Here is a 12,363-nt window from a genome sequence, read left to right as displayed (position 1 = left end):
AGGTAGGTCGCTACAGACCACGTGATTCACGGCTTCGCATATCGGTCTATGGTGAAGAGGAGTGGTACTTAAAGCGAAAGTGAGTGGCGCAACTGAAGGTGCAGTGGGCAGTGGGGATGATCTGTACAGGTCATGGTTTACTTGGCGAACATGTTTTATGAAGTCTCCGCAGAGCAGTCAGATGGATCTGGGTTCTACTTTTGCTTTATTCCCTGTCTGCGTTCTGACGTTCTGTCTGCTCGGGGCTGCGCGCTGCTCCAACGGTGAGTGCAAAATACACACACTTTATATATTTGATTATGTTCAGATCTCCCTTTAAACAATATTCACTTTTACATTCATTTGATCCAAACGGCACTGCAATGTAATAACCATTAACTAACACAACCCATTGATTATTGTTTGCTTTTTTTTATTGTTATCATCGTTATTGTTATTTTAACCTTCCCTCTCAGCCGCTACGGTCTGAGATGGTTTGTGAAGTCAGTGATTAACTGGGATTAGACAAAGCAAACGCATTTATAACAACACATTCAACACACAATTCAGTCAATACAAGCAATTCAGAAAACATACAGGCAACACTGTGGTAACCAAATGGACCTATGCGCGTGAAGAAAGTCACACATTTGAAGGAATGAAGGCTATATTATCTAACTGGGAGACTGGTCAGGGGTCAAGGAGATCATCATGAATAAACAGATACTTCAATTTCAGTTTCAGTTCTGCGCCAGGGTTTGTTTTTGGCATGAAATCTAAACCTAGAGACACGAAAAAAAGTTCTTGTTTTTCTTTTCCTTGTTTGAACAAACACCTGAAGGAAACTGTGGGATCCTTTTAAATCTTGGTAAAACAGAGTTTGAAGAGAGAACTACTCTTTTGACCTGTGCTAATGTGTTACTGGGTAATCTAGAGATATATGTACTATAAAACCGTTTATGGAGTCACAGTAAGGCAAAAGGTTAATAAACCTAATGACGCAGATTCGCCTTACAATAGACCCTGCATAATCCAACAGGATGTATTCACTGACATTACACAGCTACTTCTTTTGTAGTTCTGCAGAGGTTTTTTTCCTTTGTTATCTGAAACTAACTAATAATATTAATAAAATGAGTGAACCATTTATTTATTTATTGTTTCTCTTGTTACTACTTCTGTGTGGACATACAGCATACATGTATATTGCAATTCTGCTACATGATGTTTTTTTCTTCCAGACAAAATCAGTTGTCCATGTCCAGATGTTCCCAGAAGGCATCTAACTCTACCTCCAACAGAGAACTGCTTCCAAATTAACCAGACTTTTCGCTACAAGTGCGAAGTCGGTAACTTGAGGAAGGTGGGAACTTCCAATTTGATCAAATGCAAGCAAACTGGCAATGATCCTCCACATTGGGTCCCGCCCAACCTCAGCCTCGAGTGTATACGTAAGATTTTATTTGTTTTTCGTCTTGATTCACGACATCCACAATCCAGTGGGAAAGCTTGGCCTTTTTGATAGGTCTAGGGGATCTGACTTGAAAACATGTAAATACGTTCGAGGTTTGATGTCCCTTTATTGGATCTGAATTCAGAAGCAAATCCAAAACGGAAGCAGCTTTTATAATCCAACCCTCAAGTTCAATAACATGTCAGAGAACATTGTTGTATTGTTCAACTGTGCTGTACACAGTTTGTATTTTGTAAAACAGTTGGGTGGGTTGTGCCTTCTCAAAACTGCATCTTAGTTTGTTTTTCTCGTCGTGCTGATCCGATCAAATCTTCGGTTTGCTCCATGTGGCGGGCAAAAAGTCACACATAGCCGATCCGGTTTAGCTGAGATCTGAGTATGCGAAGCGTCCAGCATGCCAAAATAATGAATACATGGATGCACACAAACAAGAAAAATCAAACCTGCACAGCATTCGAATGTGGATTTTGTAATCAAATGTCCAAGTCATTCAGCACAGCCCTCAGCTTAACACATTAACCACAATATGATAAGCAGACAGAGAACAATAAATAAGAGCAAGTATTTTGCACCTCACCCCCCTCTGTTATAACCTTCCCGCCAACTTTTCCGTAGACCTTAAAATAACCCCCTACACACAGTGATCGGTTAGGATGCATCTCTGAAACTCACTTCTAGAGATCGTCAACTCCTGGGCTCCCCTAGACCATATGAAAAAAATATGCCCGAAGCATTCTGAGTGCACAAGATGCACTTTGGTCGCAGTGTAGACGTCGTTTTATGCAACGTGTCAGGATTGAATTATGTTCTATGCATCTTAAATAAATAACTTGATGGTTGGGGAAGATTGTTGAATGTTCAACCAAGTGAGTACATTTTATTTCGGAGATCTGACTAAAATGATTGAAGAGACCAAAAGCCTGTGTTTCAAACTAAGGGTGTTGGTGTTTTTTTTTGTAGCTTATTCATACTCAAGATGATATGATTTCAGACGATGAACAAACTGCTCAGCTTCTTATTCATTGTTTTTCAGCTGACCCAAGCAGAACCACAACACAACCACCAGAGAGCACAGCAACAAGTAAGTGGAAGCTCTAACACAACAACTCTAGAATGCATGTGCACTGTAAAGTTGTCAAATGAGCCGGAGAGAAGTATTTGTTTCATATTTATGAATAATAATAGTCTGATCTTGCAGAGGCTCACACTGACATTCCCCATGACTCCACCATTGCCACCACAGTCAGTGAGTTCTTTATCTGCATGAACACTAATGAACTAATAATAAATAAGTAGGCTACTAATGATGAAACTAAACAGACAATATTTCTGTCTAAGTGTCTTGTGTTGGTAGTGGTTGTAGTAGTCGTGTTAGTAGTAATGTTTAGAAGCGGCAGCCTTAATGGAAGAAGCCCCTCCTCTTCCGGTGTACCCCATGGGACCTTATTTCAGAAAAAAAAACATGTAGGGTAGTCAACGTCGAGAGACAAATATTCTTTTCATCTTGTTTGAATCGTGGCAGGAATTACACATATGATGTTTTTCAATTTACAATGTCATTTTGCAAGTAAAGTAAAAATAAAGCGGCTGAGCGCCGCTGTGTTGGAGTTCTCCCCGGAGAACGAGAGGGTCGCCTCCATGCGCCTACGGGTTGCGGGGAGCAAGGCTCTGACTGTTGTTTGTGCTTATGCACCAGGCAGTAGTTCGGAGTATCCGGCCTTCTTGGAGTCAGTGGGAGGGGCTGCCTGCCGACTCCATAGTTCTCCTGGGGGACTTCAACGCTCACATGGGCAATGATGGAGAAACCTGGCAGGGGGTGATTGGGAGGAACGGCTTGCCCGATCTGAACCCGAGTGGTGTCTCGCTATTAAACTTCTGTGCTAGCCACGGTTTGGCCATAACGACCACCATGTTCGAACATAAGGTGGCTCATAAGGTGAGGGAAGCCGTCAAGCTGAAGAAGGAGGCCTTTCGGGCCTGGTTGGCTCAGGGGTCTCCTGAGGCAGCTGAGAGGTACCGGCAGACCAGAAGGGCTGCAGCTGCGGTGGTCGCGGATGCTAAAACTCGGGCATGGGAGGAGTTCGGGGAGGCCATGGAGAAGGACTTTTGGTTGGCCTCAAGGAGGTTCTGGCAAACCATCTGACGGCTCAGGAAGGGGAAGCAGGGCCTACCCCAGGCTGTTCTCAGCGGGGGGGGGGGGGGGCGGACTGCTCACCCGGATGGGAGACATCGTCGGGCGGTAGAAAGAGCAATTTGAGGAACTCCTAAACCCGACCAACCCTGGAGAGGAGGCAGCGCCTGAAGACTTGTGGGGGGCCGCAACCATATCCCTGGCAGAGGCCGCTAAGGTAGTCAAGAAACTCATTGGTGGCAAGGCGCCGGAGGTGGATGAGATCCGCCCTGAGATGCTGAAGGTGCTGGACACTGTTGGGCTGTCTCGGCTGACACGCCTCTTCAGTGTCGCATGGGGGTCGGGATCAGTGCCCATGGACTGGCAGACCGGGGTGGTGGTTCCCATTTTCAAAAAGGGGGACCGGAGAGTGTGCTCGAACTATCGGGGTATCACACTACTCAGCCTCCCGGGGAAGGCTTATGCCAGGGTGCTGGCAAGGAGGCTCCGACCGTTTGTCGAACCTCGGATTCAAGAGGAGCAGTGCGGATTCCGTCCTGGGCCGTGGAACAGTGGACCAGCTCTTTACCCTCGCAGGACTACTGGAGGGATCCTTGTTGTTTTCCCAACCAGTCTCCATGTGCTCTGTGGACTTGGAGAAGGCTTTCGACGGGGTCCCTCTGGGTTTTTTGTGTGGGGTGCTGCGGGAGTATGGGGTGCCGGACCCGTTGCAATGGGCCATCCGGTCTCTGTACGACTGCAGTAGGAGCTGTGTTTGTATTCTCAGATGATGTGGTCCTGTTGGCGTCCTCGGATCGTGACCTCCAGCATTCATTGGGGCGGTTTGCAGCCGAGTGTGAAGCGGCGGGGATGAGAGTTAGCACCTCCAAATCTGAGGCCATGGTGCTCTGCCGGACACCGGTGGATTGCTCCCTCCAGGTGGGGACGGAGTGCCTACCGCTAGCGAAGGAGTTCAAGTATCTCGGGGTCTTGTTCACGAGTGAGGGTAAGATGGAGCGGGAGATCGACAGGCGGATCGGTGCGGCTGCAGCAGTAAAGCAGGCGCTGCACCGGACCGTCTTGGTGAAGAGGGAGCTGAGCCGGAAGGCGAACCTCTCAATCTACCGGTCGGTCTACGTTCCTACCCTCACCTATAGTCACGAACTCTGGGTCATGACCGAAAGAACGAGGTCGCGGCTACAAGCGGCTGAAATGAGTTTCCTCCGTAGGGTGGCCGGGCTCAGCCTTAGAGATAGGGTATGGAGCTCGGACATCAGGAGGGAACCTGGAGTTGAGACGCTACTCCATCGCATTGAAAGGAGTCAGCTGAGGTGGTTTCGGGCATCTAATCAGGGCGCCTCCTGGGCACCTCCCACTGGAGGTTTTCCGGGCACGCCAAACTGGTAGGAGACCCCGGGGAAGACCCAGAACACGCTGGAGGGATTATATCTCCCAGCTGTCCTGGGAACCCTTCGGGATCCCCCAGTATGAGCTGGAAAATGTTGCGGGGGAGAGGGAAGTCTGGGTCAGCCTGCTTGGCCTGCTGCCACCGCGACCCAACCCCGGATAAGCGGAAGACAATGGATGGATGGATTAGATTTTTGTTTTTTGTTTTTTTCAAACATGAATCTTTCCATTATTTTAATAGTTCAGTATTGTATGCATAACATGTATGTGTATGCATGGCAGTGGCACTAATAGACCATCGCTCATTTTCGTTTCCACATTTATGTTTAAAATAAAAACGTCAATTTGAATAGCTTGTATGCATGATTATCATGCAATTGACAGACAATGTTGATATTGGCATTGGTATCAGCTGACAAGGTATGTTTATAAATGGCAGTGGCACGGCCACCCTACCCACTTTACCTCGCACATGTTTCAAATAAAAACATGAATATATGAACCTGAGTATTATTTGAATAGCTTAGTATTGAATGCACAATAAAGAGGTATGTTTATACATGGCACTAGGCCCAGTTTAATATAAAACACAATTGTATACAATATATAGAGTAGGGGGTCCCTGCTCCATCTCTCTATCAGTTTGGGGGTCCTTGGCCTGAAAAACGTTGAAGACCCCTGGTCTAATGACTACACATGATATGAAAGCGGTCCCCCACAATAGTAACGCCCACGATGGCTTACAGTCACGCATGCTATGTTGATAGCAGTGTGTGTTGCTTGTAACTGAGAATGCATCAGGTCAGATGATTTAATATGTCAGTAAAACTGAAACATTTAATTTGTTTCTCTTGTTGCTGCTTCTGTGTGGACATCTACATTGTAATTTTGCCACGTTTTTTTTCTTCCAGACAAAATCAGTTGTCCATGTCCAGATGTTCCCAGAAGGCATCTAACTCTACCTCCAACAGAGAACTGCTTCCAAATTAACCAGTTTTTTCGCTACAAGTGCGAAGGAGGTACCTTGAGGAAGGTGGGAACTTCCGATCGGATCCAATGCAAGCAAACTGGCAATGATCCTCCACATTGGTTCCCGTCAGACCTCAGCCTCGAGTGTATACGTAAGACTTTATTTGTTGTTCGTCTTGATTCACGACATCCACGATCCAGTGGGAAAGCTTGGCCTTTTTCTAGTGATAGGTCCAGGGGATCTGACTTGAAAACATGTAAATACGTTTGAGGTTTGATGTCCCTTTATTGGTAGACGTTTTATGCAACGTGTCAGGATTGAATTATGTTCTATGCATCTTAAATAAATAACTTGATGGTTGGGGAAGATTGTTGAACGTTCAACCAAGTGAGTACATTTTATTTCGGAGATCTGACTAAAATGATTGAAGAGACCAAAAGCCTGTGTTTCAAACTAAGGGTGTTGGTGGTTTTTTTGTAGCTTATTCATACTCAAGATGATATGATTTCAGACGATGAACAAACTGCTCAGCTTCTTATTCATTGTTTTTCAGCTGACCCAAGCAGAACCACAACACAACCACCAGAGAGCACAGCAACAAGTAAGTGGAAGCTCTAACACAACAACTCTAGAATGCATGTGCACTGTAAAGTTGTCAAATGAGCCGGAGAGAAGTATTTGTTTCATATTTATGAATAATAATAGTCTGATCTTGCAGAGGCTCACACTGACATTCCCCATGACTCCACCATTGCCACCACAGTCAGTGAGTTCTTTATCTGCATGAACACTAATGAACTAATAATAAATAAGTAGGCTACTAATGATGAAACTAAACAGACAATATTTCTGTCTAAATGTCTTGTGTTAGTAGTGGTTGTAGTAGTCGTGTTAGTAGTAATGTTTAGAAGCAGCAGCCGTAATGGTTGTAGTACTTCTACTAGTAGGAGTAATGCTTTATTCACATGGAATCAGTCAAAAGGCACACGGAGTGACAGGTTGATATGTTCCTATAGAGAGGAGAAGCAGCTCCTCTTCCGGTGTACCCCATGGGACCTTATTTCAGAAAAAAACATGTAGGGCAGTCAACGTCAAGAGACAAATATTCTTTTGATCTTGTTTGAATCGTGGCAGGAATTACACATATGATGTTTGTCGTAGCTTTGTGTTAGTATCATTTAGTTCTGTGCGAAACCGCTCAATCTACAGCTCTCGTCCTGCTCCCGTCCACTGAAGTTATAGACCCAACGAGTTATTTAATTCTGACAAACTGTATTGGTTGCATTATATTATGAAGAACCTCGGCACAAAGATACAAACCAGAACACCTAAATGTCACTTAGCCATTATATTATTGTCATTAATTACTTCCATGTTTCACAAGTCAAGATGTCCTTCCTGAAAATGGTCTGTTGTTACATACCGTTACTGCTTGAACTTATTAAACCTATTGTTAAATGAGCTTTTCCCCCTGGCCTTTTCAATATGATCAGACTCTGCAATGATGGTATTATACTGGCAGGATGTACTCATGGTACAATAGTGGTTCAAAATACTTAAAAGCTTCCCTCATAAATATCTTTATTAACAATTGGTCTAATGACTACATATGATATGAAATAGTAACTGTGTAACAGACTAACTCAAAGCCTTGCATGCATTTTCCATCTTTTGTTCTTAATTAAGTGGTATAATTATATATCAGAGTACGTCTGTACCACAGTCACTTGTTAATTGTCTATGCATGCAAGACACCCACACACCTGGAGTCCCAAAAATCCCAGTATGAGTTTGTCTTTTCAGCAGTAGTTTTACAAATAATAATGATCGTGGATGGAGGAAAAAGTCTGGTAACGAAGTATTATTAGCAGTCATGAGTAGAAGTTAATGTCTTTTCTTATCAGCGGCAGCTTCCTCCAGCCCACAGATGACCCAGAGTTTAAGCCCCTCAGCCTCAGTTCCTGTAGAGCCAGACAGGCCCGAGCCAACCTCACCTGGTCTGCAGGCCCCGTCAGGTCGCACACAGGGTAAATGGCTTACAGTCACGTGTTGCTTGTAACTGAGAATGCATCAGGTCAGAAGATTTTATTGGCCAGGGCCTGTGTCAGTAAAACTTATAAGAAAGAGAACATTCACGCACACCTTGTCAGATATATATATATATATGTGGATAATATATATATATTGCATGTAAGACGGACACTTGTAAAAGATTATCTCCCTATATTTACAATGTCTACATAATGCTTTGTGGGATATTGTCAATAAAACTCTGTGTGAGTTTAAGATGCATATAGTAGTCATTTCTTAAGTGACCTTCAGTGGAGGCCCTATAATATGGTTGTATTTAAATCAATCAAATGACATGGTGATGTATGTAATTGTTTCCAAATAGGGACATTTTTATTAAAAAAATGTACTGGCAAGATGGCAAATCTGGTAATAGTTGACTTTTCAATTTCTATCTTTTTTTTATTTATTGTCTTTCAAAGTCACCAGACTTCTTGTATTTCACTGTAGCTAATGTAATAATTGTACAATTGACGTAGATTTGGCCAATGTGTACATAAGTAAGAATGGCGCTCATGTGTGAACATTTTTCAAGCTTACACAAATCTGTAAAATGATCAAAACAGCACATAAATGGACCTGGTTGTTTCAGAATATGGGTTTTTAAAAGAAGAAGAAACCCTCGATGACAGTGGACATGTCATATGATCGATCATGCTTTATGTACAACTCACGCTGCCTTCATCTGCCGCTGCATAACTCTTCATGAATAACTGACCTACCGGGAAAAATCATACTCATTTTTTTCTTTCCACAGCAGGAAAAAAACAAGATGTGAGGAAGACCGAAGCGACGCACCGGACAACAGCAACCTCAACCACCGCTGAGCCTTCGGACAACGGGGCACGTGATGCTCATGCGATCCCCCCCGCTGCCCGCAGTAAGCTTCCACACTGTTGTTGTGCCCGTTTGTGCCAAAAGTCAGACTGGTGATGTGCGTACGTTTGAACATTTAATGTTGAGTATTTCTCCCTTATCAGCAGCGGCGATCGGCTGTGCTTCGGTGGTGATCGTCTGTGCTTTGATCGGAATCGGCTTCTATTGTTATAGACGGTGAGCTACGGGCAAAGCAAGCTAACATAACAGAGGGTTTGATTGGACAATTTATTTGTACGTGTGGAATTATGTTCACACCACACTTTGTTTGTTTGTTGTGTGGCAAACTCTTTTTTTGTTGCAGTTTATCCATCAGAGATCACGCAGTATAGTCCAATGTGCCCGCTTATCGTTTCACTGATTGTGATCTCATCACTGCTCTCTTTGTGCTGTAGGAGGTCAAACAGCGACATCCCACTGGAGACGCCAGAAGAACAGATACTCATGAATCCCCCTCAACAGACCCCAGCTGTCACAGAGAGCAGCGGCAGAGCCTTACTGGAGCTTGTGGGATCGTCCCCATGCAGTGAAGAACCCATTTGATGTTCTTTTATGCGTCACCAGAGAGCATAATAGCTGGCTTCATCATGACATTTGTAGTTTTTCACAATCTCCAGCTGTTGAACTCACAACCTCTCTCTGTGCAGATCTCAACTAAATATTTGATCTGCGCATATGGAACTTGAATTTTGAAGACTCCGACTCTGTGAACATGGCGTTTTTTTCTCTTTTTTATACTTCTGATATTCTGTATGCTCTTATTGCCATCAAATCCAATGTAAATACTAAAGATGACCCAACAATGACTGAATCCCTCGACCGAGTATGGTCTGTTTAGCCAAAGCTTCATAAAGCTCACATTGCTTTGTGCAATAGAGCTCCATTGTTCTCGAAAAGCGATTAAAAAGCACATCACTAGGCCGCACCTATACCCTGGGAGACATGTTCCTACTTCACAGTTCCTTCAGCTGTAAATAGTCATTAGCTGACCTAAGCTGCATTTAAAATATACTATTACTTAATAGTAAAAGTTGTGCCCAGCTGTTATAGGGAATTATTTAGCCTTCTTAGGAATAATTCCTGTTTTTCAAGATTTATATCTAAAGTTTATACCAATTTGCTTGGTGCTAAGAAGTGCCCCAACCAGCCGGGGAACGTTGGAAGGTATTGAGAGACTAATTGCTGGTGTTGCTCTTTTCATAGGAATGATTGATAATTAAGTACATAGAGTAACTCCAACCGCACCCTTTAAAAGTATACAGCAAACTGTGGAAGTTATAAGGCCTTGTATGGCGATAGTCTACTCGAGTTGTATCTTTGGAAATTAATAAGCTGGAGTATTAAAGAATTAAAGTGTGTTTCCGCTAGCAAACTGGAAATAAAAGGACTGATATTTTGTATGAGCAGGCAATAGATTCAAGTTAGCAGGCTAGCTAAGTAGCTACCGAAAGAGCTAAAGGCTAACATGGCCAGTTCTGAACTAAGCTAGGCTAATTAGCAAACATAGCTTACTGTGGCTAGTCTGCATTTCTTCAGCTAGCAGCAGAGCATTAGGCTTCATCATATCATCTCTTATCATCTTTACTGAGCTCATTGTGACATTGTTGAATCAGAGAGATACTTATATGTCTAGCTGTCGTTTGTTTAGCTAAGTACATGCTAGCTGTTGGTACTGAGCCAGGGACACTGACCTGCGTGTGTGTTAGTGCTTATGTGTCCAACCCTGTCTTCTAGAAGGGTCAGTTCACCCACATCATACAAAAACACATTTTGTCACTTATTAAAGGGTCCAGGGGTGTCAAAAATATACAGATATTTATGATAACTGAAATTTAAAAATGTAATAATATCATGTTAATACACATAGGATAATATTGTGTAAATAAGCCAGCGTCTCTTACATTATTTTATACATACGTTTTTTGTCCCTACACTTGTAATTTGCACAATAAACAAAATTTAAGATGAATTTGAGTGATAGCTATATGATTTTAGTATTTTTTTAATTTATTTTCTAGATATCCCAAAGATTTTGTTAACATTAATTATTTTGGCCAAGATAATTGTGTTGTGAAATTTTGATAATGTGACATCCCAAAGCAATATATACACTACAATGGTGTCTTTTACTGTCTCGGATACAGGGTTGTCCAAAATGAGAACTGTTATTAGTTTTCGGTGTATAGTTGGAAAATAGCCAACATTTGACCAACCTGGTGGAATAATAAGAGTCTAAAAATACAGGAAAAATAATGTAAAAACAAGTTTTGAATTATTGAAAAAAAATTCTTGGAAAATGACCAATCGTAGCTGTGGTTAGAGACATGTCTGATGTCAGTCGCCAAACCAAGTTGTTTGCAGTTTGCTTCTGCAATATTTAGACATCGGCATTCCACGATGAATGATAATGCAGAAGGAAGTTACCGCCTGCACAAACTTCCTTCACTGCCCCACTTCCCCAGACAAAATTGAAATGAGACACTTCATGTTTGTTTTGAATATTGTTTCATACTCAAAGCTTCCACTGTCATGATGTAAAATATATATTCTGGTAGCAGTTAGCTTTTACAACTACCTGAATACATAATAGATATCCCTCAGATGCCTGTAACACTTTATCATGATGCGTTTCTATATTAATTACTGTATGACTGCATTATTGAACTATGTATCATTTGCAGAGACACCTGATATTTATGGTCAACTGCATGTTTTCATGACCATTTAAGAAATTCAACCATGTTTTACATTGTTATTCTGCGTGCCTGCATATGAACTTTGTGTACTTTACATTTTAATGAAAGTACAAATGTTTTCCCTCATAGTTTAATCATGATCAGTCTCTAAAAAGATCACCATGAACATCCGCTGAAACCTCACTGATTGGATGTCCCATGGGGTCAGCAGCTATTAAAGGCAGCATTGATGGTTTTAGTGGCATTACCTCACCCTGGGTTCAAATCCAGTCATGGGCTTTTCTCATCCCTCTCGACTTTCACTGTATTTTTTGTTGCTCCGATGATTACAAAATATTCTTTAAAAACCATTACTCGAGTGTTGGACTAAACGACTCCTGTAGTTGCCGATAATAAAATCCACTTACAAGTCTGGACTGTTTAGACACAAATGAGGAACAGCATTTTGGTCCTCTACAGATGGTTAACATTTCCCCTGGAATGAAGTTCTTAGACTTCCCCTGTTCCAAAAATGAAGTGGAGCATTGGGTAATACAAAAAGAAAAAAACTTGCCAGGCAACATTTTATATTCTCCCCTCACAGTTCAGACTAAAACTCACAGCTGGTCATGTAGTGTAGTAGATCATCTACTAGTCATGATAAAAAAATAAATAAAAAAAGGTGTCAGCATCAAACACTTCAGGACAAACAAATCTCCCAGTCAGCTAAGAGTCGCCTCTTGTTCACGGCGTGGTACTTTTAATACTTGTAGAATATTTGACGAAGCTTTCTCATTTCCAG

The 12,363-nt window shown here is 42.4% G+C and overlaps 1 protein-coding gene across 3 annotated transcripts; it reads left to right on the top strand.

The window, feature by feature from the left end:
* Positions 1-64: 64 nt before the first annotated feature.
* Positions 65-10,835, top strand: il15ra (interleukin 15 receptor subunit alpha). Of its 3 annotated transcripts, XM_079183843.1 has the most exons (11): positions 65-263; positions 1,221-1,430; positions 2,487-2,534; positions 2,652-2,699; positions 5,882-6,091; positions 6,494-6,541; positions 6,659-6,706; positions 7,845-7,967; positions 8,768-8,890; positions 8,991-9,063; positions 9,282-10,835. In XM_079183843.1, the coding sequence occupies exons 1-11, from the start codon at positions 158-160 to the stop codon at positions 9,427-9,429; spliced, it is 1,185 nt and encodes a 394-aa protein (XP_079039969.1). In that variant the 5' UTR covers positions 65-157; the 3' UTR covers positions 9,430-10,835. The 3 variants fall into 3 exon arrangements, with proteins under 3 accessions (XP_079039969.1, XP_079039970.1, XP_079039971.1); XM_079183844.1 differs by lacking the exon at positions 2,652-2,699; XM_079183845.1 differs by lacking the exons at positions 6,659-6,706; positions 7,845-7,967.
* The last annotated feature ends 1,528 nt before the right edge of the window (positions 10,836-12,363 follow it).

This window comes from Pholis gunnellus (assembly GCF_910591455.1).
Source record: "Pholis gunnellus genome assembly, chromosome: 22".
Classification (NCBI taxonomy): Eukaryota; Metazoa; Chordata; class Actinopteri; order Perciformes; family Pholidae; genus Pholis; species Pholis gunnellus.
The sequence above is the reverse complement of the archived record's forward strand: the minus strand, read 5'-3'. Positions and strand labels throughout refer to the sequence as shown.